We start from the raw sequence: 26381 nt of genomic DNA on the forward strand, positions 1-26381 counted from the left end.
GGGGTTCTGTTGTAGAATGGCTCCCAGGGGCTGCCTAGAGCCAGAGCTGGGGTGGAGGAACAGGGCCTCCATGCATATGGCCCTGGCACCCCATAGACACCTGAATGATCTGCCTGGTTTTGTGAATGGGACCTCTAGCCTTCTCTGTGAGGGGCATGGGATGATACTGTGGGGGAGCTCCATGCAAGAGTCTTTACAGAGATCCTCCACATACTCCCTCACTCCAGATTTTATCACAAGAGAGGATACTCTGGGCCAAAGTCTACAAAGGGACAGAAGTTTTTTTCCTCCAAAGCCATGAAGCTAATATTGCCTGAAATTCCTCCAAAAAGTTTTAACTGTCATGAAGAATCAAGACGACTAAAATGGGTTCATCACTTTTAGCAGCTTCATGTTGCATCAGGACTTGTCAATAAGAGTTATGAATAGCAAGTAAATCTTCTTTCGTACACCCCGGGGGAAATTACATATTTACATTATTATTGCATCCAGGGTTCCCAATCAGGACTGGCATCCCATTGCAGCAGATATGTGCCAAAAACAGAGAAAGGCACAGTCTGTCTTGAAGAGCTTGCCATCTAAGAAGGAGGTGAGGCATGTCAGACATAACTCCAGACCAGAAGAATGCGTAGAAAACAGAAAAGCAACTATCTGACATGTATTTGATTGGGAAGCCCCTCCAACCCTCATAGAATATCAAAGGGGTGCAAATTTCAATGCCCTGAGGTTAGACAAAAAAGCTCAAAAAACACAAGGCAGAAAACCTGAGCAACTGTGACAGAAGACTTTGGGGATAAGTAACAAAGAACAGACATCTATTTATGGACTAGGTAGTAAGACTCCCCAGCATCCCTAGAAAACGTGCCCCAGCCCAAGAAGCAGAACATCCTAGATCTCTCAAAAAAGGGCACTGGTGCATCATTATGTAGATTGTGAAAACATCTGGAAGTGACACTTAAAAGAAAAAAGAATGGAAGGGCGAAGTGAAGAAAGAGAGAGAGAGATGTCCCCCATGGACAGATTTAGAGAGCTGCTGAAGTCAGGTGATGGCAGTGTTGAGAAGAAAGTTCCACCTCGATGTTATACCACAGAGACGTGACCTTTTTGCTTGAACATTCATATGCAGAGCCAGCTTTAGGCCTATTCCACCAATTCCTCCGAATCAGGCCCAGCGCCTAAGAGGGCCCCACGCCCAGAATCCCTTCCCTGGCTAGAGGTGCCTTTTTAATTTTTACCTACCTGGCGGTGCTTTGGGTCTTCAGCGACACGTCCTTCACTCACTCCGGGTCTTCGGTGGCACTTCGGCGGTGGGTCCTTCAGTGCCACCGAAGACCTGGAGTGAATGAAGGACCCACCGCCGAAGTGCCACAGAAGACTCGGAGCACTGCCCAGTAAGTACAAGCCCCACGTGTTTTTTTATGTGTGTTTTTTCTTTTTTTTTTTTAGTCATCCCTGCTGGGGCCCCATCAAAACTGTTTGAATTGGGCCCCGCACTTCCTAAAGCCGACCCTGCTCATATGTACCCCTATACTAGGATGACCAAATGTCCCAATTTTATAGGGACAGTCCTGATATTTGGGGCTTTGTCTTATATAGGCACCTATCACCGCCCACCCCCTGTCCCAATTTTTCACACTTCCTGTCTGGTCACCCTCCACCACACAGGCCCCTCTGGAGGAACTCAAGGTTACATTTCTCGTTTAATGGGGTAGTTAAATTATGGACTTTGCACCAACCAGTGGAATAATCTATTTGTTGCCATTTAGGGTCCATAAGAATGATTACACCTCATCCAACTCCACTTTGAATCCGGATGGTGCTTCATGGAGTGGTTCTTGCAATAGCAGATCTCCTTTGTGAGATAGAGTGATCTGAAGATCCAAGATGGAAACTTCTGGCCTTATAAAATGGAGGCTTGTGGGGTGATGGTGGCGGGGGGGAGGGAAGGGCTAGAAAAAAAAGCAGTGGGCCAAGAGATTCTTCCATATCTGTGCTGCTGTCTCTCTTATCACTCCATAGCTGGCAGCTGGGGGATGAAAAGAAGGTGATGGCAAGGCATGGCAACCTGCAGCAGAAGCTGGGAACAGTAAACCAGGATATCAGGCATGATGACCTTCTGTGAATGTCAACTTTAATATACTACAGAGTAGACTAATTTCTCAGCATGTGGAGATGTAGTATTGAGAATGCTTTCTGTCTCATGAATGAATAAGTATGTTCTGTAGAAAGGGAGTCTTTATGATTTATCAGTCTAATCTCTTTGGCACCATCTGGATCTGTATTCACCATGTGCAATTTGGTGCTACAATTTCTATCATGTATTTAATATTTTAACCTAGCAATATTGCTACTGAAATGTAAATATCTACAAGAGATATCACTGCTCATTTTCACTGTATAAGCTGTGATTGCCTGCTGGCACTGAGAAGGAATTCTCCACCTACTTACCTGACACATACACAGGACAATGCATATTTGGCAGAATGCATTATTTTTCTTTTAATCTCAAGCATCAGATATATAAACCACTGCCAAAAGTAGGATTACCAGAGTAAATGGTCTGCTCTCATACTGCCACGCTTAGTTTCCCAGCTTTTCTTCACAATTTAGATCTGAAATCAATCCAAATTAAGTTATAAATCAATGTAAATCAAACATAAATATGAAAGACTATGTAAAGACTGGAATTTCTGGTGTCTAAATGACTAGAAGTAACTACATACTTGATATCAACAGGAAAATCTCCTTTAATGTGGGATAACATGCAACATTTAGAACAAACCAAGGACAAAGACAGTTAACTGCATGTTAACCAGAACAAACAAACAAAACCACAATTCTATCTTTGTGAGGTTTGTTGAAGTGACACTGCTCCAGAATTCAGAACTAAGCAAAAGAAGGGTGAGGAGGAAGAATTTCCAAAGACTGAGATTTGGCAGGTTCTTTTATTCACCCAAGTAAGGGATCATCTATATAAAGAAATTACACCATTTTAATTAAATCAGTTTCAAAATCAGCAACTGAATTAAGCTAATTTGATTTCAGCCACTGTTAAACCAATTTAAGTGAAATGTGATTCAACTCCCTAGGCTAGGCACTCTTAAACCAATTTAAGAGATCCACACGAGGGAGTTGTATCATTTTAAAGCTAAATTAATTTAGAAACCGATCTGGTTAAATTGGTGTGTTTTCTGTGTGCACGCACACCAGGCCTAAGATTAAGGGCTTGGCTACACTTGCAGGTGTGCAGCGCTGGGAGTTACAGCTGTCTTTGTACAGCTGTGTAGGGAAAGGCTGGAGTGTGGCCACACTGACAGCTACCAGCGCTGCAGTGTGGCCACATTTGCAGCATTTGCAGTGCTGTTGGGAGTGGTGCATTATAGACAGCTATCCCACAGAGCACCTCGTCCCATTTTGGCGCCTTGGGTTGTAGGAAGAGGACGGAAGGGTGCGAGTCATTCTGCTTCCTGTCCCAATGCCCCGTGATGCATCGCTTCACATCCCAGCAGTCCCTGTTTTTCCGTCCACGTTTGGTGCCATTGTGACTCTCCCAACGGTTTCTGTGCAGCGCAATTTCTGTGGGAAATGGAGCCCAAACTGCTGAGGAGTATGCTGACGAGACTCGCCAGCACATCACGTTTGGCAGTTGAGCTATTCCTTAAGCTCCAAAGTGACAGTGAGGAGTCCGACGATGATAGCGAGTCGCCTGACGCGTACGACACGACATTGCTTGTGGCATTCACGGAAATGCTCAAATTGCTCAGCACCGTGGAAGCCAACGCACTTTTGGCTCAAGAAACAAGCACTGAGTAGTGTGGGATCACATCGTGTCATGGAAGTCTGGGATGAACGAGCAGTGGCTGCAGAACTTTCGAATGAGAAAAGCCACTTTCATGGGACTGTGTGTGCTGAGCTCGCCCCTCACCCTGCACGCGCAAGGACACGAGATTGAGAGCTGCCTGCCGGTGGAAGAAGCAGGTGGCTATTGCAATCTGGAAGCTGGCAACTCCAGACAGCTACCGATCGGTCGCGAACCAGTTTGGAGTGGGAAAGTCAACTCCGTTGGGATCGTTTTGATAGGCAAGTTTGCAGGGCCATTAATCAGCATCCTGCTAAGAAGAACCGTTGACTCTGGGGAACGTGAAGACATTGTGGATGGCTTTGCACAAATGGGTTTCCCTAAACTGTGGAGGGGCGATGAGATGGGACACATATTCCTATTCTGGCACCACCCCACCTAGCATCCGAGTACGTTAATCGGAAGGGATATTTTCTCTATGGTTCTCCAGGCGCTTGTGGATCCACCGTGGGCATTTCATTGACATTCAACACAGGCTGGCCTGGAAAGGTGCATGATGCACGAATCTTTTGGAACACTGGCCTGTTCCAGGAAGCTGCAGGCAGGGACTTGTTTTTTCCCAGACCTGCTAAGATCACAGTAGGGGACGTTGAAATGCCCATTGTGATCCCTGGAGGACCCCGCTTACCTGTTAATGTCTTAGCTCATGAAACGTATACAGGGAAGCTTGACAGGAGCAACAACAGCCTGGTTCAACTACAGGCTGAGCCAGTGTCGAATGACTGTGGAGTGTGCTTTTTGGGCTGTTTTAGAAGAGCGCTTGTGATCTGGCGATTCTGTATGGGAAGCTAGACTTGGGGGAAGCAGCATCCCTATGGTTATATCGCGTGCTGTACCCTCCATTAATATTTGTGAAGGGAAGGGTGAAACATTCAGTCAGGAATGGGCCTCCGAGGTTCGAAATCGCCTGGAGGCTGAATTTGCACAGCCAGAGAGCAGGGCTACTAGAGAGGCCCAGACACAGGGCTTTCAAGGATTAGGGATGCCTTGAGGGAGGAATTTGAGGCTGAAAAATCAACAGTAATGTTTGGTGCCTTGCATGGGAGTGAAGTGCAGTGTTACATTGTTAGTAGGAATCTGTTTTTCCTAAGCTGATTTGCAGTGCCTGTTTCTTTCCTGGGCTATCGGTATCTTTGACTTTCTGCATCATAATAAGACTTGTTTTCAAACCAAGAATTCATGACTTTATTGAAAAGAAAAAACTTTATTAACAGAGTACACAATTTTGGAATCTAAAGGGCAGTGGGGTGTGGGTGGGGAACTGTACAGTCCAGGTTGAACTATGTCCTCTCTGGAGTGCTGTGCAATGACTGCTGCACTATTCAGGATGCCTATACTGCAATCGGTGAGGGGGTTGAGTGCAGAGGGTAAGGGTCCGTAGTTCTCAGGGCTGGTTGGTGAACGTACAGGTGTTGGAGCAGCTGTGGAGGTAAGAACCTGGATGCTGGGGAAGGGGTTTGGAGCTGACATTGGGGGCACAAGGGAAAGAGCTTTGGGATGGGGGTGGGTGGGCTGGCGTGGGTAGTGCTCTGCCTGCATGGCTACGAGCCCATGGATAGAGTCAGCTTGGCACGCCAGGATGCTTATCAGCTGCTTTGTGACTTTTCTTCCAGGCCGCAGTAGTTTCTCTGGGATACATTCTGCGTTTCCTTTCCCTCCAGTCCTGCAGTTTTTCACGCTGGGAATCCTCCGTTCCATCTGCTTGTCCTTCACAAAGTACGCACCGGCTGCTGTGACTGGCTACCTTCCTCCTGCTTGAGAGAAGAGCATGTTGGCTGCAATGCTCCTGGGACTCCGGGGGTGTCTCCCCCACCCCAGTACCTTTCCACTGGCTTGGTTTCCTCCCCCTCTGCTCTGAAAGTGTCCAGCGTGGTCGTCGGACTTTGGCGGTGGAGTCACCCCCAGTATTCGCGTCCAGCTCCCTTGTAAAAAACGGCAGGTCGTGGGGGCAGACGCTGGAGGCAATATGATTGCCTATGCGAAGCTATTGCAATCGGCAACTCTGCAAGCTCCTATCACTTTAACCCCTGCACGCTGCAAACCCGCGTTCTCGGGTCACTGGCCCCTTTCCAGCATGGCACACTTGATATCTGCCCCATCAGGTATCATAATTCCTACGTCTGGGAGCGAGCAAGCTGTGGACTGCACAGCTTCCTCCTCCAAACACTGATGAGTCCAGCAACTCGCCATGCTCCAATGCTGGGGCTTCGTTTGGCGCGCATGCGAGGCATGATCACCTGGAAAGATTCATGAGTTGCACTCCACACCTGGCTGAGCAACAGGAAGGGGATTTTAAAATTCCAGGTGCACCATTTAAAGGAGCGAGTTGTAACGGTTGGTCACCTGAGGCCAGGGCAGTAGAAGTTCAAAACTGAGATGAGCAGAGTGGCTGAGGCAGGCATTCTGGGATACCTCCAAATACCTCTGGAGGCCAATAACAGCGCGCTTTGGTGGCCACACTGGCGGAGCAGTGCTGCATCACGCAGCGCTGGCATATCATTATTCCCCAGGCAGAGGTGGAGTACATGCAGCACTGTAGCCAGGGAGATACAGTGCTGTATGTGCCTTGCAAGTGTGGACGGTGAGTAAGTTGCAGCGCTGTAAAGCCACCACCAGCACTACAACTCTCCAGTGTAGCCAAGCTCTAACTCCTACTCTGTCATGCGTGAAGAAAGAAAGACCTATCAGAACCTGTCATGCGTGAAGAAAGACCTGTATATTATTTTTAAAATCCAGGTCTGCACTGAGCTGGTTCAAATTTTTCTAAATTCAAAATGTCAATGTTTTTCTCTAACTATTAAATTTTTTAGATAAAAATGGGAGAAAATGTTTGTGAAAATGTCCTTTTTTGATCAGCTGTAGTCAGACATGACAATCACTTAGGCTCCTTAGCCCTACTGACTTTCAATGAAACCTACAATTTGTCTACATGGCAGGGAGTGAACCTACAGTGCACTAGCTTGCCATACATGAAGGGCTTGTCTACACTTGAAACACTGCAGCGGCACAGCTGTAGTGCTGAGCTGAGTTGCTCTAGCACTTCACCATAGACACTACCTATGCTGATGGGACGGCTTCTCCCATTGGTGTAGGTAATCCACCTCCCCAAGAGGCAGTGGCTAGATTGATGCAAGGATTCTTCCATTGACCTAGAATGTCTACACAGGGGGTCAGGTCCACCTAACTATGTCGCTGAGGGATGTAGCTGGGTCAGCCAAACTTTTTAGTGTAGGCCATGCCTAACTGGTGACCCAGACCTGCTACTGCGCACTGTAAATTCCATAGTGTGCTCTGACATACTGCTGTTTTAAATGGGAGTACGTCAAAACATGCAACGGAACTTACAGTGCATGGAGGAAGGGTCCACATGGTGGGCTAGTGCATTGTAGATTCACACCCTGGCTGGCCGCGCACTAACCTGCTGTTTAGATAAAGCCCTTTGGGTCCTCAGTCCCTCTTTTGAAAATGGGACTTAGACACTTTTGAAAATATTACCTAGGGTCAATTCATACTCAAGTATAAATATTATGGATCCGTTTGCCATTGACTAATTGTCATACGCATTACACTAATTACACTAAAATGGATTACTAACTCGGCTGCTACTCTGAAAACTAAAATGGATATACTTCTGTAAAGCTTATGGCTGGGGTCCTCAAAGGGGGCTAAAAGGGCGGGCACCCAACTCTCATGAAAAGTCAATCGAATTTGAACTCCTAACTCCCTTATGCCCTCTTTCAAGATCCCAGCCTGTATCAAAAACTAATTCTGTTACCAAACCATCTAATGTATCTGTCCTTGGAAAGCATTTCCTCCTCCAGTATCCAAAAGTTATGATGCTATAGGCTACGCTCATCTGTTTTCCTCTAGAAGGTTTGTATTGAAACAATGGCAAGCTGTCTACAGGCTGGGGTTAGGGGAAACATTGTTTATGAAGAGCAAACTACAGCAATTTAAACACTCAGTTTTGAGACTAGTTGACAGGCAAAGTACGTGAATGTTTGTTTACTTCTGAAGAAATCAATGTCACAAAATAATGTTTAAACAAATGATGAAAGATTGGTTAATGAACCTTTCTGTTACACTAGAGAGCAGGGATTGAGAACATGGATTTTATTAAAGATATGTGGACTTTTAATATTAAGGGAGGGGGAAAAATCACTCACCCACTTTAAGATTGCTACTAATGACTAAACACGGCAATGTTAGCTGCAGTCAGATCTGCTTAGCTCATCCATAGATTTGTGTTCCTAGAACAGTCATCTATTTTATGTTATATAAAAAGACATGCAACTAATGCCATCTTTTATTCTTTGAAGTGTCATAAAGCAGATCCTTCTCGCTCAAAGTGAGAAGACACAGGAAGTTACTCTAAAGACACATCACAGCTAGTATTAGTGGGCAATTCTGATACTGGGTACACCAGTGTAAATCTGACCTAACATACAAGATGCAGCACGGTCCAGTGGATAGGGTGGTGGCCTGGGACCCAGGAAGTCCACGTTCTAAGCTTAATTCTGCTTGTGATTATGGACAAAACTCGACACCTCTATTTCCATTCCTATTGTGAGTATGTCTTGTCTGTTCAGCTTGTAAGCTCTGTGGGGCAGGAAATCTCTCTCGCTATGTGTTTATACAGTGCCTAGCACAGTGTGGCTCTGAGTTAGAGTTGTGGCTTCTAAGCACAACTGTATTATAAAGTTATTGGTGTTGCATTGTGATCAGAATCAGCTCTCATCTTCAGCAATGCACATGATCTCTGGGGCCCTGTCCAGAAAGCTTCATACCCATTCAATCCTGAGCTGACTTGACAAGTCATAGGCCAGCTCAGTCTTCTCCTCCAGCAGCAGAACTGAAGGGAACACAATTAATTCCCTGGTCCCTCACGCTGGCAGCTTGGGAGCCTACATATTACAAGGCCAGGGCTGAGAAGCATCACTGGGAGTGGGCACTGACATAAATGAGCAGCAAGCCTTCATCTTTACAACAGGGCCATTCTGTGAGAAAACAACTCTTCTGAAAACTCATCCTAGGATATTCATTCAATGTTTCAGCTGGCTGAATATTCCCAAGGGCTTTTTGATTATGCTATTTTCTATTATTTATCCAGTGCCACCCAGTATGCTCCCCACTGCAGGAAGACGTGGTCCTAGCCCTAAAACCTTACAGACTAAGGCCTTGTCTACACTTAAAATGCCACAGTGGCACAGCTACACCACTGCAGTTATACTGCTGTAGCACTTCAGCGTAGGCAGTACCTATGCTGGTGGAGGTGTACTCCCATCTGTGCAGTTAATCCACCTCCCTGAGGTTGATTAGGGATAGCTAGGGTGACAGAAGATTTCTTCCATCACCCTATCACTGTCTACACAGAGACCTAGGTTGGCTTAACAACGCTGCTTAGGGGTGTGGATTTTACGGCCTGGTCTCGCAAAGCATTCAGAATCCTCAACTTCCACTGCAGTCAACAGGAGTTGAAGTCACTTAGTATCTTCAAACAGGCTCGAAGGAAGGTAATAGATACACTTCAGATGCAGAGTACAAAAGCTGATTAGATAGATGTAAGTCTCAAGACAGGATATATATATATATTCTCTCTCTCTCTCTCTTTTAATAGCATGTATAACACTGATTTATTTCTGTCAAGATTAACAGTGGAATAATACTGCTCGAAACTTTAAAAAGCCAAAAATATAGGTATAGAAAAAAAGAAAATACCTCAATTTTAAGTCTAAAGATTACTTTGGGTCCCAAAGGAAACAGAAGCAATTTAGTGTCTGATACCCTTAGCAAGAAAAAAGTTTGAAGATTAAGACCAACTGCTGTTTGGATAAGTGGTTGGTAATTGCACATATCAGCAATTATGTACTGTCAGATCATTTTCCTGTTACCTTACTCCTCTCTTGTGTCCCGTTAGGGCTTATTCGGAATGACCCCACATCAATGGTCCTCTTCGGAATCACCTTCCTAATGTCATACAGTAGCTCATCGACCAGTGCCTTGCAAGCTAAATAGGAGGAAAGAAAACTCATTGTCACAAGAGAAACCCTATCAGCCTATCAGATGGGGTTTTTCATTTGCAGGGGACAGTTAGATGCTGACAGTATATTAATGAGGTGCAAGTGCACGCATGCGCGCACGCACACACACACACACACACTCCTTACCTAGCCTGAAATAAGCCTTGTGCCCCAGGGATAGCGGTTGCGTGCATTTGGAGAGAGGTGGTGCTATGGGGATCCATTCATTTGTTTATCTTTTAAACAAAATACTTTCTCACAGCCATAGCGAGGAGGGAAGGCAGCACCATCTGGCAAACAAACTCATATTAAACTGCACTTTGCTAAAAATGCTTCTGTTTTGTTTCCAAGAAGTACCCCTCAAGCTATTACAGCACCGTGGTCAGCTTGTGTCAATGGAAATGGAGGGTGAGTGTACAGAAAGGTGATCTGTTTATAAGACACAGGGCTGTCATCTCTGGCAGAGGTGAGTTAGCAGTGATGGGAGAAGGGAATCAATCCCCAAAAGGAGAAAGTGTCTCCAATAATCCCTTCAGTTTAGCAACAGAGCTAACAGTTCAGCACACCACAGAAAATGGGGCAACTAGTCCCTCAGACTTGGGTCAACTCCTCACCCACACCTCATCATATGCTTAAGTGCACCACATACATCTTTTCTCAGTCTGTTTATTCACTAGTAATAACAAATTAAAGAAGAAAAGCACAGGAAAAATAGATGAAATATTAGCAGAACTGTTCATAAACTGTATTCAAAAGTATAAACACACACTGTAACATTTTGGCACCATGAAATATTTTGTTTTCTTGTCTGGGTACAACCTACAGGCAGGAGATAGTCCCTCACAAAGATTCTTAGAAAGAAACAAAGGCAGAACAGACTTTATTGGTGGTATGTGCATAAGAACATAAGAACGGCCATACCGGGTCAGACCAAAGGTCCATCTAGCCCAGTATCCATTCACCGACAATGACCAATGCCAGGTGCCCCAGAGGGAGTGAACCTAATAGGCAATGATCAAGTGATCTCTCTCCTGCCATCCATCTCCATACTTTGACAAACAGAGGCTAGGGACACCATTCCTTACCCATCCTGGCTAATAGCCATATACGGACTTAACCGCCATGAATTTATCCAGTTCTCTTTTAAATGCTGTTATAGTCCTAGCCTTCACAACCTCCTCAGGTAAGGAGTTCTTTCAGCATGAACTGCACCCGAGCTGGCAGTAAGCATTTTATTCAAGCCCTAACTGCTATATAATCAAATAGCCAAAATTATAACACTATTTGTAATAGCACCATCTGTTGATTTCCCACGACATTCTCCACACAACTCGATTTCAGGAGAAACACTACATATGTTTGTTCAAAATTTGGCCTTTGTAAAAACAAACTTTATAAAAAGCCATTTTAAAAATATCCCAATGGAAACAGCTGTTTTTAAGCAATTAGTGTTCACCTACAGCGTTTGCAACCCAAACATTGCATTACTGAGGACATGAGAGTGAAAATGACTGCGTTGATTTTCACTGTCCAAGCTGACAGGAATGCAGAAAGTAAACAAAAAGCATCAAAACTGAGAAATAAATTATTTTTTTAATCGGTCAGTTTCAATAACTAACTGATGGTAAGTAACACAAGTGAAGAAAGGTGTACACTTATCAAACGTGATCTTAAAGCATCCTTGTTCCTTTAATATTTTTTTACATGAAAGAGGTAGCCAATGCTTTATTAGTGTTATTATTGATTATTTGTATTACTGCAGCACCTAGGAGCCCCAGTCACGGACCAGGTCCCGTTGTGCTAGGTGCAGTACAAACACAGAACAAAAAGGCATCTCTTCCCCCAAAGACTTTACAGTCTACTTAGACTGTAGGTAGAGAACTTGCTCTGTAAACCTGGGAGTGAATCAAGCCGAGATGGCCATCCACTGGGAGGCAAAGATCACAGGCCTGTCTTGCTAAAATGGAATTCAGTGTCAAATCTCTTACTGATTTTAATGGGGAAAAGACTGGGCCTAACCTTATAACTGGAGTCCCAGGACTGGAGAACATCAACATGAAGCAGTATGTCTGTGTGCAGCAGGTGACACAGCACCTAGGTGCTTGCTGCCAGCAGACTGCTGCTGGCATAGGACTCAGGGAGGAATGAATGATGAGACCCACCCAGTGTTTCAGGTCACAACATAGTATAACCCCAGAGAAGGGGAGGATGTAGCAGCTGAGGGTTGCATGGTTGTCATGCACTACACAGAGTGCTGGCTGGCTGGCTGGGGAGGTGCAAGTGCAAGTGTTCTGTATGTGGATAGGAGGCCAAGAAATGATGGGGAAAACTTTTGGTAGGTCTGAGCCAACTTGCCCTATACCAAATGGCCAGGTTTTATTACTATCACTATGAGTATGACCTCTGCCCATTTTTGGGGGGTGGTGGGAGAATGAGAAAGGCAGATGAGAGAAAAACACTAATATAAATAAACCAAACCAGATGACAGTATTGGGAGTCTATTTGACCAGATATTGTTCTCCTGTTTACTCTTCAAATCCTTCCCAATTACAGTTATGGAGAGATTGGCACAAGCCTCAAAATTTGCTCAGATCTGGATTCAGAATAGGGGCGCTGGGTTTGGATTCACTCTGATCTTCTCTGGTAGCAACTTCCACAGCCAGGGTCCCGCCACTGAGAATGTTCTGCCTCACTGCCTGACAGCGTAGCCCTGGGTCTCCCCGGCTGTACCGTTCTAGTGATGCATAGTTGGCCTAAGGATAGTGGACGATAAGGTAGTCTCTGAGACAGTCCATCCCAATCCATTAGGACCTTTTCAGGTTAAAGCCAGGCCTTTGAATTCTTTTCTGAAACCAACTGGTAGCCAGCACAGTTCACAAAGCACAGGTGATACAGTTAGGATGACCAGATAGCAACTGTGAAAAAAACAGGACAGGGGGTGGGGGGTAATAGGCATCTATAAAAGAAAAAGTCCCAAAAACCAGGACTGTTCCTATCAAAACAGGACATCTGGTCACCCCTAGATATAGTCATGTTTGCCCGTCATGCTTGTGAGGAGGGCTGCTCCAGACTCCCCCCCACACACCACATCTCCCCCCACCTCCTTAATTTTTTTATATTTCTTTTTGGTGGTTGTTGCATTCAGTCCCAAATAGACTGAACTGAATCATCCCGCTGAGTGGTGATGAAAGAATGGCTTCCATGAGCCCTGTCCTTGTCCAAGTTTCCTAGCTAGTCAGACTCTGCATCTTTCAGAAGGGGAATACCATCTGTTCCAATACAAGCACCTTTTCACCCTCACAGAAGTAACTGATTTCCCAATCAAGTGTCAAAAGAGAACAAAATCTGTTCCAGCTAAGCTCATATGTTCACTGCCTGAGGGAAGCCTCTGGCTTATATGGCACTGGGTGTACTCATAGAAGAGTAACTATTTTGCTGGCTAATCAAGTTAGGCAGGAGTTACAACTTCTGTGGGCTGAATGGTGCTCCTTACACTGTAGATCAAGTGGGTCAGATCTTGCTCTCAGATGTACTGGTGTAAACCGACAGTAACGCCAGTGAAGTCAATAAAGTTACTCTGGATTTACACTGGTGTGAATCAGAGCAGAATATGGCCCAGTTTCTCAAAAAAAGCTGCATTCTTACCCAGCCCACCATGGACTTTTATCAATTGAATGGAGCCAATGATTGTATTACCTATTAAAAGAAGCACAAAGGAACATAGAACTACAAATGCCTTAAGACCTCATAGTCCCATCCATGAACAATGGGAACCCCTCCCTGAGGGCTCTGCAGATCTAGAGCTGGCCCTCCAAATTCTCTCCTTCCCAAGTTGCAAGGGGATTAGCTCTATTAACCTGCCTTCCCTCACTGTCAAACCTCCCCTTTTAAAGTGGGGCTCAGGAAGCAGCTACTGTGGGGGCAACTGGAAACAAGGCCCCTACAGAAAAGTCAGAAGGAATTAGGAAGGGGGCCTGGTAACAGGACAGAGGCCAGGAAAATCCCAGGGAATCCAAAAGAGCAGAATCCATCACTTCCGCATAAGAGAGAAAGGGGCCCCCTTCTGCAGGGTACTCGGTGCCTCCTCTGGTGGAATTGAAGGCACTCATCATCTCTCAAGGAGAGCTCTGAACATTGCAAGACTGGACTTAAGATATTTTCAAGAGTCAAACTGAGGCTGAGCATAGAGATCAGCCCTGTATTTAAAAATTCACCACACTGCCAAGATAACTATGTTCCACAAAAAACTATGTGTGGATTAATACAATTCACAAATTAGTTAACCCAGCATAGACCCATCAGGACTGATGAAGATTTGAGACCCCACGTTCAGACTGCCTCACAGCCTCCCCCTCCCCCGCCAGAAATTGCATGGAAGCAGGAAATGAATTGGAAAGGTTGAAAGGAGGCCAGCAAGTCAATAATTGAGTACTCCAGACCAGATAGGAAACCAAAGCAGAGACAAGAATCCCCAAATACTGGCGAGTTAGCACTGGTTGCAGTCTGGAAAAGATCTTAAAATAACAGGGATTCCTGGAGACATAATAAACACATCTCTAAGTCGTCATCGTGAACGGAAAGTAATTGCTCAGATGTCTGACTGACTTACTGCTAAAACTAAATATGTAGTTCTGTAACTTGTTGTCAGCTATATCTCCACAAGCTTATGATTTTCCAGGAAAGCACACCAGAAATAAACGCAAATGTCCATAAGAAATTACGCATCTTGATCTTCAACTTCAATTGTTGGCAACGGGTTGAAAAAACATTTTAAAAAAGTTATGTAACTGAGTTCCAGATCAAGACATTTTATCTTGGAATTCATCAGTCTCTTGTGCATATATAATGCAACCTCCCCTGGCTGATGCATATATAGTTACAACTCCATTGTGAGTTTCAGGGAAGTCTCAACTCTTGATTTCCTGAACTCAAGCCAGAATACGACACAGTCCATGAAGTTCCAATTTCCCAAATACTTAAGAATTTCCTCAATTCCTTGTATAAGCACAGGGCCTGATTCTTCCCCTTGCTTCTATCCGTTTTACAGAACTGTAACACCATTACTGAGCGACAGTTACTCCTGATTTATCCAGTGCCAGTGAGAAGAGAAACAGGCTCACGGTCTGGTATTAGAATCTTCCTGTTCCCACTTTCTGCAGCCTCCCTTAGCCCCAGATGTTTACACCCTCTGACTCCACATAGAAGGTTCTCCAACTGGTGGTTCTTATTGCCTGCTGAACACTCCTCTTTCAAAGTGTCTCCTCAGTTCATGCTGAGTTCTCCTCCAAACTGTAACAAAAATACTCTCTGGGTCAGATATTTGTAATATGGAGCAAATTAAATGATCAAAAGCTGGCTAATTTAGAGGTTTGAAAATGTAATTGTAAACGGGGAATCAAAAGCAAATGGGTGTGCTTTTAGTCAGGTCCCACAGGGATTGGTTCTTGGCCCTATGATATTTGACATTTTTATGAATGACTTGGAAAAAAAACATAAAATTAATCCCTGATAAAGTCTGCAGGTGACACAAAAATTGGGGGAATGTTGACTGATGAAGAGGACCGGTTACTGATTCAGAACAATCTGGATTGCTTGGTAAGCTGGGTGCATGCAAACAATATGCATTGCAGTGTAGTCAAATGTAAATGTATACATCTTGGAACAAAGAATGTAAGCCATACTTACAAGATGGAGGATTCGATCCTCAGAAGCAGTGACATTGAAAAAGATTTGGGGGTCATGGTGAATAATCATCTGACCATGAGCTCCCAGCGGCATGTTATGGTCAAAAGGGCTAATGAGATCCTTGGATGCATAAACAGGAGACGCTTGAGCAGGAGTAGGGATGTTCTTTTACCTCTATAATTGGCACTGGTGTGACTGATGCTGGAATACTGTGTCCAGCTCTGGTGCCCACAATTCAAAGAGGATGTTGATAATTGGAGAGGGTTCAGAGAAGAGCCATGAGAATGATTAAAGGATTAGAAAACATGCCTTATACACCTCTACCCCGATATAACGCTGTCCTCGGGAGCCAAAATCTTACCGTGTTATAGATAAAACCGCGTTATATCGAACTTGCTTTGATCCGCTGGAGTGCGCAGCCCTGCCCCTTCCCCCCCCAGGAGCACTGCTTTACTGTGTTATATCTGAATTTGTGTTATATAGGGTCACGTTATATCAGGGTAGAGATGTACTTATATTCCCGGAGCTCAAAATCTATTCATCTTAACTAAGGCTATATCTACATTACAGACCTTACAGTGGCACAGCTGTACCGCTGCAGCCGCTCTGCCGTAAGGCCTCCTGTGTATCCGCTTTATGCTGACGGGAGAGAGCTCTTCCACCGGCATAATTAAACCACCTCCAATGAGCAGCGGTAGCTATGTTGGCAGAAGAGCATCTCTCGCTGATGTAGTGCTGTCCATACCTATGCTTTTGTCAGTGAAACACAAGTTGGTCAGAATTATTTTTTCCCTGCCCGACAAAAGTTTTGCCAACAAATGTGCTAGTGTAGACAAAGCCTAAGAGAAAGTTAAGGTTGAATACAATCTACAAAGTACCTACATGGGGAACAAATATTTAATAATGGGCTCTTCAGTCTAGCAGAGAACGGTCTAACACAATCCAATGGCTGGAAGTTGAAGCTAGACAAACCAAGTCTGGAAAAAAAGGTGTAAATTATTAACACTGAGAGTAGTTAATTATTGGAGTAACTTAACAAAGGCTGTGGTGATTTTCCCTCCCTAGACATTTTAAAATCAAGATGGTATGTTTTTCTGAAAGATCTGCTCTAGGAATTATTTTGGGGAAGATCTATGCCCTGTGTTACACAGGAGGACAGACTAGACGATCATAGTTGTCCCTTCTGGTCTTGGAATCTTTGAATCTATGAACTTTTATTTTTGTATTATGTACAAGAGTGACCACTGAGAGCCCACAATCAATGGGTTACATCCAAGTCAATGACAGGCTCATCACCTAAGGATCGGGCTCATTAGGAGTACATACACATCTGCATTGATCAAGATGACCAAGAAACAGCGTCTTCACAAACCAAAATAAATTCCTTTCTTTCCCTCCACTCTTGAATTCTAAGCAAACCTTAAGCCTGGAAACAGAATAACCTGGCAGCATGCACTGAAAGTTACCAAATCTAGGAAGAGAAGGGGAAGCGAGTTTCAGAGTAGAGGACCCCTGCTTCCAGGCTGCTTCTGCTTACTGTGAGACTGTTAGCTCAAGTGCCTGAGCTAAGCTTATCACAACTGCCCTGGCATCAGAGAAGGAAAGTGGCAGCCTCAAGGTAGCCAGAATTCCCCATGTTGTCTTTGGATCCCTCTGCTGGAGGAAGCAGCAGAATGAAAGATCTCATGCACAGAATGTTCTGGAACTCTTCCTTTAGCCTATCTGTCCCACATCAGGAGCCGACAGGCCTGCCTGCAAACAGGATTGGTGGTGGGGAGGAGGAGTCTACTTGTAAGAAGAAAAAAAAAACTACAGAGTAAATGGAAGGAATCATTTATGGCCTGTACAGCCAGTGGGGCTTGAGTGTGGGGTGTGGAGTTGACAATCCCAAGCCATACTGGCTGAAGGCATTATGCCTGCAAAGGGCAGAAGGTTCTGTGGATTTGGAGAAGTGCACTCAGAGATGGCACTGAGTATACGTCTAAACCGTGCTCTCCCCAGTACCTTCAGGCACTATCAGGTGCAAAGGGACTAGACGATAGCCATGCCCTCAGCCTCCAAGGTCTCACCTCTGCTGGGGTGACAGTACTTCTCACAGTGCTCCTTAGCCAGAGTCTCTGTTACATGGTCTGACTCATGCTAAAGTCAAAGGGAACAGTATCCAAATAACTGACTAGAGAATCTGGTCCAGGAACAGAAAACTGCAGTATCATGGCAGGGGAGGCAGGGGCTCCAAGTACTCTGTTGACCATCTAGCACCCATAAGAGTGGCCATACTGAGTCAGATCAAAGGTCCATCTAGCCCAGCATCCTGTCTTCTGATAATGCCGGGTGACCCAGAGGGAATGAACAGAACAGGTGATTATTAAGTGAGCCATGCCCTGTCACCCATTCCCAGCTTCTGGTAAACAGAGGCTAGGGACACCATCCCTGCCCATCCTGGCTAATAACCATTGATGGATCTATCCTCCATGAACTTATCTAGCCCCTTTTTTTTTAACCCTGTTATAGTCTTGGCCTTCACAAGATCCTCTGGCAAGGAGTTCCACAGACTGACTGTGCGTTGTGTGAAAAAATACTTCCTTTTGTTTGTTTTAAATGTGCTGCCTATTAATTTGGTCCTATATTAATATTCCCCATTCCCAATACCAGCCTAACAAATGTGAAAGGTGTGCTTAAGGGAGGAAGGATGAAAATATTATAATCAAGTCAAATATGAGACCAGAGCGACAGGGTAAGCCTCACTGAGAGAACTGAAGAATTATAGGCAAATATATACAGGACCCTCCAATATAGGATTCAAACTGGACTGAAACCACAGAATACATTCCTGGGTATTCAAAAGCATGAAAAAGAGAAGTATGGTTTAATTAATTAGTGGATTGCAAATCTGATTCACAAGTTGATCAATAGGCATCCCATAGGCAGAATGCAATAACAATTCTATCAGTTTGTAGGAAGGAAACATGAAGAAGCTTTTAGTCTATAGCCAGGGTTACCAAAGATCTTAATTTAAGTACACCTTTACCTCGATATAACGCTGTCCTTGGGAGCCAAAAAATCTTGTTGTGTTATAGGTGAAACCGCGTTATATTGAACTTGAGTTGATCCCCTGCGCTGCTTTACCCCGTTATATCCGAAATTGTGTTATATCGGGTGGCGTTATATCGGGGTAGAGGTGTAGCTGTGAAGCAGCCAGAGAGCTGAGTTAGAGTATAGTTATATTTTAATCTGATCTTTTAAATATATAATTTGTATAACCAGGGCCGGCTCCAGGCACCAGCCCAGCAAGCAGGTGCTTGGGGCAGCCAACGAGAAAGGGCGGCAGGTCCGGTTCTTCGACGGCGAGTCCCTCAGTCCCTCTCAGAGGGAAGGACCTGCCGCTGATTTGCCGCCGAAGAATAAAAAGCTGACAGCTGTTTGGTTTTTTTGTCCGTCACTTGGGGCGGCAAAAACGCTGGAGCCAGTCCCGTGTATAGCAGTAGTACCTAGATCCCATTGTGATAAGCATTGTCCAGACAATAGTAATTCATGTCCCCCAAACATCTTCCATTCTAACCAGGCAAGAGTGGAGGATGGGAAAGCAGGAATATTATCATCCCTATTTTACAAGTGGGAAACTGAGGCACAAACAGATTAAGTGACTTGGCTAAGGTCACACTGTGAATGGGTGGCAGAGTCAGGCATTGAACTTCTATCTCCCAAGTCCCAGTCCACTGCTTTAATCACAGGACCCTCCTTCCTCTCTCTGTCTCTAAATATAGATATACAGCACTTGAGAATTCCCCTCAAGCTGAGCCAATTTCCAGCTCAGAGTCAGTTTGTGAAGCTGAGTTATAAATCTTCCTCCTCCTCCAAACCAGACAATATGTGTTTTTTTAATGGAAACCTTCCACTGAACTATCACACTGTGAACACAGCACATACACACACACACATATATATATTATATGAAGAGACTGTGTTTAATATATGCTCAAGATAGAAGTTTGAGATGTCAGAACGTTTTATCTGAAACAAGCAGACATTCATGCACAAGAGGATAACTTCAAACCTATCTACTAATCTATCCAACTCCAAGCTCTAGGTAGATAGAGAAATCAAGCAGAAGCTGAAGTTGCTGAAGGAATGCAAAATGATTTCTGCAGGCAAAAAGAACAGGGTGTCCCTGTAAGTACCACTAAACTCAGTTTGAGAGAGAAACTGGGAAATTACTTACTCTCGGGTCTCCTGCCCTCACATGCACAACTGTAAGCTAAGTAACATGCTCGGATGAGGCAGTCAAAACATGTGCCTCAAGGGGTTCGTACAGCATACAATACCTTCTTTCAGTCAGCTTCTCTTTCTCCCAAACTGACCTCATTTTCTTTAGTTAAAAAGAAAGAAAATTATAGCACAAGACATAGGAAGCAGAATAGGAGGTTGCAGCACTACAGAACCAGTGCTTCAACTCATGCAAATTCGAATAGCTCTCTTGACTTCCAGGGAGCTGCTAGTTTACACAAGCTCAGGACCTAACCCAGAGTTTTGCACACCTCTGAGTTTGATCTCGTACCATGGAAAATCAGGAATAACTCTGCTGATTTAAAAGCCGTGTAAGTGAGACCACAGTCAGACTTACTAGACAGTAAATTCCTTTCTCCAAAGTTATATTTGTTATTAAGTATCCTCAGTCTTGGAGATTGCAAAACCAGAAGGATATTTCCATTAATTTATGTATTCACATCCAAAAGATGACAAAAGGGAAATCAATTATTGAAGACAGGAATAGCATTTTTTGAAAACTTTATTTATTTATTTATTTTTACACCCAGGAAATACAATATTGTACATGATAATGATTTTTTAATATTTACATAATTAGAATCCCACATCCCTTATGTATTAATATATCAGGTATTAACATTAAGCTATTTAACATTCTTAGAGAATAAAATGAAAAATGTGTCTGAAATAGATAACTTTTTTGTAACTGCTCCTGCTCCCACTGAATTCCATGGAAAACTCACATTGACTTCAATAGAAACAGAGTTAAGAATCCAACTATGTATATACTAACTTTCTGTTACAGTTATGGTACCAGGTCTTTTCAGAAAATTAAAAACCTGTCAAGATTATTAGTATTATTTAGTCCTTTTGGTGTCAATGTCTTTTCCTAGAACTATACTATGCATTAGAGGTGAAATTCATTCCCGTGCAAAGGGCCAGCACAAGGTCTATTCAACACTTCTATCTCACTTAACACTTCAAAATAAGATGTAAATGGTGCTACCCATAGGTCCTTCACCCCAGATTCCAATTAATCCAGGGCTTTGCTTTTGGGGCTCTTCATCTCATTCACTGGATTCCAGTTCTCCTTCTGGCTATTAGAGGGATAGTGACACAGAGTTGGATGTTTCCACATTTGATTCTTCAATGATATGCAATAGATACGGCTGCAAAGTGTTCTGCTGTGGTTTTTACCTTAATGATATCTAATAGGATGTACACTGTCTCACACACAAATTTCTGTATGCAGGTGACATGTTTTATATGAGATGTTTAAAAGGTCCTTTTCCCATTGGCATCAAGTGCCATTTGGGTTTATTTTTATCTCGCTCATGTTGCTCCATAGCCAACATGCATGCTCTGTTTATTAAACTACAGACAGCATTAAAAAAATATTACTTTAGCTTGAAAAGAGATTTGCTCTCAGGTGACATCTTCCAATACAACTGATTATTTATGCATATATATTGTATGCATGCATGTGTACATACACACATACACACGCTTTTCCCCATTGGTCTTTTGGGAGAATTTACCATCTATATCTGACATAGGAACTTGTATTATTCTGTATATGATAGAAAGTCAGTCAAAAATGTATTTGCTCCGCAAATTAAAGCATTGGGCATTTCAGTTTCCTGGTTTCTTTTTACCCATGTTTACATTTTTATATTATGCTGCAGATTTGTAGTGTATACTTCTGCTGTACTTGGTCAAACGCTGTCACTTGTTCCCTTAAAATACATCTTTAATCTTGGCTATTCCTTCTGTACACCAGAGTGAAAATTCCTGCCTAAAAGACACTGTGACAATATAGAAATTTCACTATTGGGGAAATCCAATGTAGTCTAGCTTAAAAAAAAATGTCATGTGGTTCAGAACCCTCTGCCATATGCCAAGGATATTACTTAAACTCCACCTTGTGCCTCTAGCCCATGTTGTTTTACATATAAGCATCTGGGATTGATTTGTGATACCATGGTTCATTCTACTTCAGTGAGGGAACTGAACTTCTTCTTGCACCACAGCAGTACTAACTTCCAATGGGAGACCCTGTGATAATGCTGGGAAATGGGAGAATGAAAGTGACGCGGGCGGCAGGGATGTGCTGGCTGTTGCTTCCCATAGCTCTCATTGGCTGGGAAAGGCGAACTGAGGACATTGGGAGCTGCGGATAGCTGTGCCTGTGGATGGTCAATGTAAACAAACTGTCTTGTGGCCCACCAGCAGATTACCCTAATGGGCCACATGCAGCCCACAGAGTGCCCACCACGGCCTTATAATCACTTAAATCTATCTTTTGTAGTTAATACATTTGTTCTTGTATCAGAGGGGTAGCCGTGTTAGTCTGGATCTGTAAAAGCAGCAGAGTCTTGTGGCACCTTATAGACTAACAGACATTTTGGAGCATGAGCTTTCGTGGGTGAATACCCACTTCGTCGGATGCATTTGTTCTTGCTTCATCTAAAACCAATGTGTGGGAATCATAACTCAGGGGGAGAAAGCTGTTGCATGTTCCTCTCCACATTAAAGGAGGGGGCAAATTTTATGAGCTTGTGCTGTATAATTCCCTGTGCAGCCCAAGATGGTATAATTTTGGATTTATACTCCAGAGGAGGTGTGTGCCTTAAGAACTGGGAGGTGCCCTAACTGAAGCCTTCCCATGCAGGGGATGATTAAAGATCGTGCCTGCATGTAACTGCAGCTGGGTGTGTCCCTACCTGTATATGTGCTGATGACAGTGCAGGCTAGAGAGGGTTTTGCAGCATGTCACAACAGTACAGTGTAAAAGGGAGCCCAGGCTGGGTCACTAGGGCTCAGTGGTACCCCAGTTCCAGGTGGAACTCAGGGTGGGAACCCATTGTAGCCTCTACTTTTAGGTACTCTGAGTATCTAACGTGAGCATATTGGGCCTGAAATTCACAAATCTGAGCACCCCAGACTCCAGATGAAGTCAACTAGAGCAGCTGGTGCCCAGAAGTTCTGAAAACCAGACTCAGGACTACATGCTGTCAAGGAGCTTGAAAGCTGTGATCCTTTGGAAGGAAAGTCAAGAAATTCACAGCAGAAGGGAAGATGCACATACTCACACAACATATCAGGCACAGTGACCTTCACAACATAGCAATAATGTATAAAGTAAACAAAAATGGAGCCCATACGCTTGAATTGGAAAAGGGTAAACCAGCTGGACCAGACACTGCATAAGCTTCATCTCAGAAGAAAAACACCATCACCGAAAGATAGAAGGGAGGCTGGGTTATGAACCTTCATAATAGCTGCATATGGGAACTTCCTTCTCCGCATGTGTTTATGGGCTGTTCTAGCATTGAGCTAGTTCAGTGGTTTTCAACCTGTGGTACGTGGACTCCTAGGGATTCTCAGACTACGTCTAAGGGGTCTACAAAAAGTTGTCATTACAGAGGTGCTGGAACCATTTTTATACTCAGGGTGTTGATGATGCAAACCATGTATTGGGCGTTTGTTATTACTACTTCAAGCCTGAGAGTGTGGCAGCACTCCCAAAACCCCTAGTTCCAGCACCACTATGGACCAACCAGTCTGTCAACCACCAGGGGCCCACAGATGACAGACTATATCTAAGATTTCCAAAGGGGTCCACACCTCCATTCAAAATTTTTTAGGTGTCCACAAATGAAAAAAGGTTGAAAAACGCTGAAGCTAGTTAATCCGGAAGTATAAGCAGATCTAACTTCAGTCAATGGTAGCACGCCATTGTAGAAAAGCATGTGCTTTTGGTGAGCACCACAAATGCATGCGAGAGCAGAGTTGCTCTCAAAACTCTCCACAAAATGCCCTTGACTGGCTCGCTCACATAAAGGAAAAGAGCCTATTACTGCTAAAAGCTAATAGAGTTTTTCCTTTAGCTAAAGCAAAAGAGGGCTTATGCTTTTTGTATTGAAGGTCACAGGTTCAATCCCTGCTGACAATCAGTAGTGGGAGAAATAAAAACAACAAACAAATAGTCAAAAAGGGATAAGAAAAGTGGCTACTGGCCACATTATGAGTATTAAAGATGGTAATAAAAAAAAAAAGTCCATGAAAATATTTTGGTCAAAACTTCAAAAAATTTCAGCCAGCTTCATTAATAATACAATTTGTAATAACACTTTATTTATTTTTGTTAAGAGATTTAGACTATCCCCAATTCCCCTCAACCATGCCTTTATTATTAGTCTGCTTATCTTCCCAAAAGATCATCTAAACTACACTTCTATGTGGAATGCGATCCTTAGCAGTGTAGGGCTTTGCAATTATCCAGTTCTGAATGAACTTGTTGTTAAAACATTTTTTTAAGTCTAATGAAAACATTAGATCAATTCCTAGCAGCAATAGTTGTCATTAAATCAATAACCTGTGTAAGTCCCTTATACTGATATTTGACACAAGCTGCTGAAGATCTGCTAACAATGGAGCCATACTGAAGTATGCCCTTGACTAAGCATATTTCAGACAAGATAAAAATCTGTTAACTCTACAGAATCTAAAACTTACCAATAAAATAAGCAGCTCAGTGAAATGTTACTGTATCTTCTACTAAGATCACCATCGTTGTATGGGGTTTGGAACCAGACCATTCCTTGGGGGTACAGTGGAATTCTCCTCTATTACAGCTATGTTGTCGCATCAGCTAGAAAAGGTTTCTGATTATTTAACCACCTGGCTCACAAAGCACATATAGCGATTTCATAACAAAAATGCAGCTAAGCTTGGAGGGCCTGCTCCTACTCCCATTTAAATTAATGGGAGTTTTGGCACTGATTTCAGTGGGAGCAAGATCTTTCCTTAAGTCCCTGGAAAAGGAAAGTTCTTACAAAAGAAAAAGAGAATCTCTGTGTGCAAGTGTAGTAGCTGTCAGGATCAAGACACAAAACTAGACTGATTTCTTCATATAAAAGCAGACTTTATTTTGGTAGGTCCCTTGTAAATACCACCACACTACAAATGTCAAAATTATTTTAAGACCTAGGGCTCTTATGCAATACACATTTTAATGTCTCACTTGTGGGCTGTAAATATGGCTTCTATCCTCTTGTGGACTCCTATGGGATGGTTCAAAAAGGATCTCATTCTCTATTACTACAGAATTTAGAGTCATTTCAATAGAATCCTACAGGCTTAATCACTGTTAAAAACTATGGAATTTTACAAGCTTGGTTCCACAAGGCTAGAATGAATGGGTAGTTAGAGGGAAAGGAGAGTGTCAGGGAACAATGACTCAATGTGGCGCTTATCCTAATTTCCCAGGTCATTAATTCTGAGCAGGTAACAATTTCCCCTCTGGGTGTTTTTGTTTTTTTAATGCAAGGTGAAAGTGGGGAGTGTGTATGCACAGCAGGTGAAAGGAAAGTGAAATCAATGGTAAGATACCAACTTTATCAGCCATACTACCAGAACTGAAGAAGACAGTTCAGGGATCCTGAAGGAGGGTGAATCTGGGTTCTGTGTTGAGATCCAGCCATCTATGGTGTCTCTGCTTTGTTCTCCTTTCTCAGACTGTGATCTCACTAAGACTGCACTGCCACAGGTCCCAAGTGTCTGCTGAAGAGTTAGGCACATTCTGAGACAAGTCCTCCCTTTCCCACATACTAAATCAAAAGGTGTCTGCATTAGGGTTTGTCTATACTAGGAATTTTTACCAAAATTTCACACCAGTGGAAGCATTAGTGTAGATAAGGCTCCTGCAGTCAGCAGTGTATTTAATATGTAACCCTTCTGCCCCTCTGAGTTGGCAGCAACAAGGGCCAGGTTCAGTATCCAGGGGTTCTGTTTCAGTAACACAATGCATAACCGGCTCGAGCCCCCACCCAGTGACCTGGGACACTTACATACCATATCCTCCTGGGCACCTCTAAGAGGCAATACTTCCCCTCTCGCAAGCACAGAGTCTGAGTGTAGCAAAACCTTTTTAATAAAGGAAGGAATCAATGTGGCATCCCTTTGGAGAAACACCACAAACAGAGTTATAACACAAACCATAAACAAAAACCCACACCCCCAAGTACATTTGGCAATATCCTTTTCCCCTTAGGGTCTTAAGTCCAATCACTCCAAAGTCCAACAACCCAAAAGTCTCTGGTCAATGCCACCCCAGAATTCAAGAGTCTATCTGTAGAGGTCCCTCCCCCCAGCCTGGGTGAAAGGGGCACCTTATGTGGTCGAGGGCCAACTGCCCTGCATCTCCATGGGCTCTGCTTCCACCTTCTCCACGAACTGCTCCGTCTTACCAGCCTCTCTACTCTGCTTCTCCAGCCGTCCTCACAAACTGGTCCGCCCCACCAGCTGCCCCAGTTGTCCCTGCAAACTGCTTGGCTCCGCTTGCTCCATGGGCCACTCCACCCATTCCACAGCTACTCCACTCTGCCAGCCGCTCCGCTCCACCAGCTGTCCCATGGTCCGCTTCCGCCATCTCCATAAACTGCTCCACTCCGCCAGCCGCTCTGCTCCCCCACTAGTTAGCACAGTACTCAGTGCTCCCAGCTCTGTAATTTCAGCTCTTTTGTAATTTCAACTCTTAGTGATCTCAG

At 43.9% G+C, this 26381-nt stretch overlaps 1 protein-coding gene across 1 annotated transcript in view; it reads right to left on the reverse strand.

Annotated features, from left to right (window-relative positions):
• CNPY1 (canopy FGF signaling regulator 1) overlaps positions 1–26381 on the reverse strand; it is a 72021-nt gene that overhangs the window by 38711 nt on the left and 6929 nt on the right. The window contains exon 2 of the mRNA XM_032775629.2: positions 9751–9866. Within this exon, the coding sequence (XP_032631520.2) occupies positions 9751–9866 (116 nt within the window). The remainder of the gene's footprint in view (positions 1–9750; positions 9867–26381) is intronic.

The sequence above is a fragment of the Chelonoidis abingdonii genome, chromosome 2, assembly GCF_003597395.2.
Source record: "Chelonoidis abingdonii isolate Lonesome George chromosome 2, CheloAbing_2.0, whole genome shotgun sequence".
In the NCBI taxonomy this organism is placed as follows: domain Eukaryota; kingdom Metazoa; phylum Chordata; order Testudines; family Testudinidae; genus Chelonoidis; species Chelonoidis abingdonii.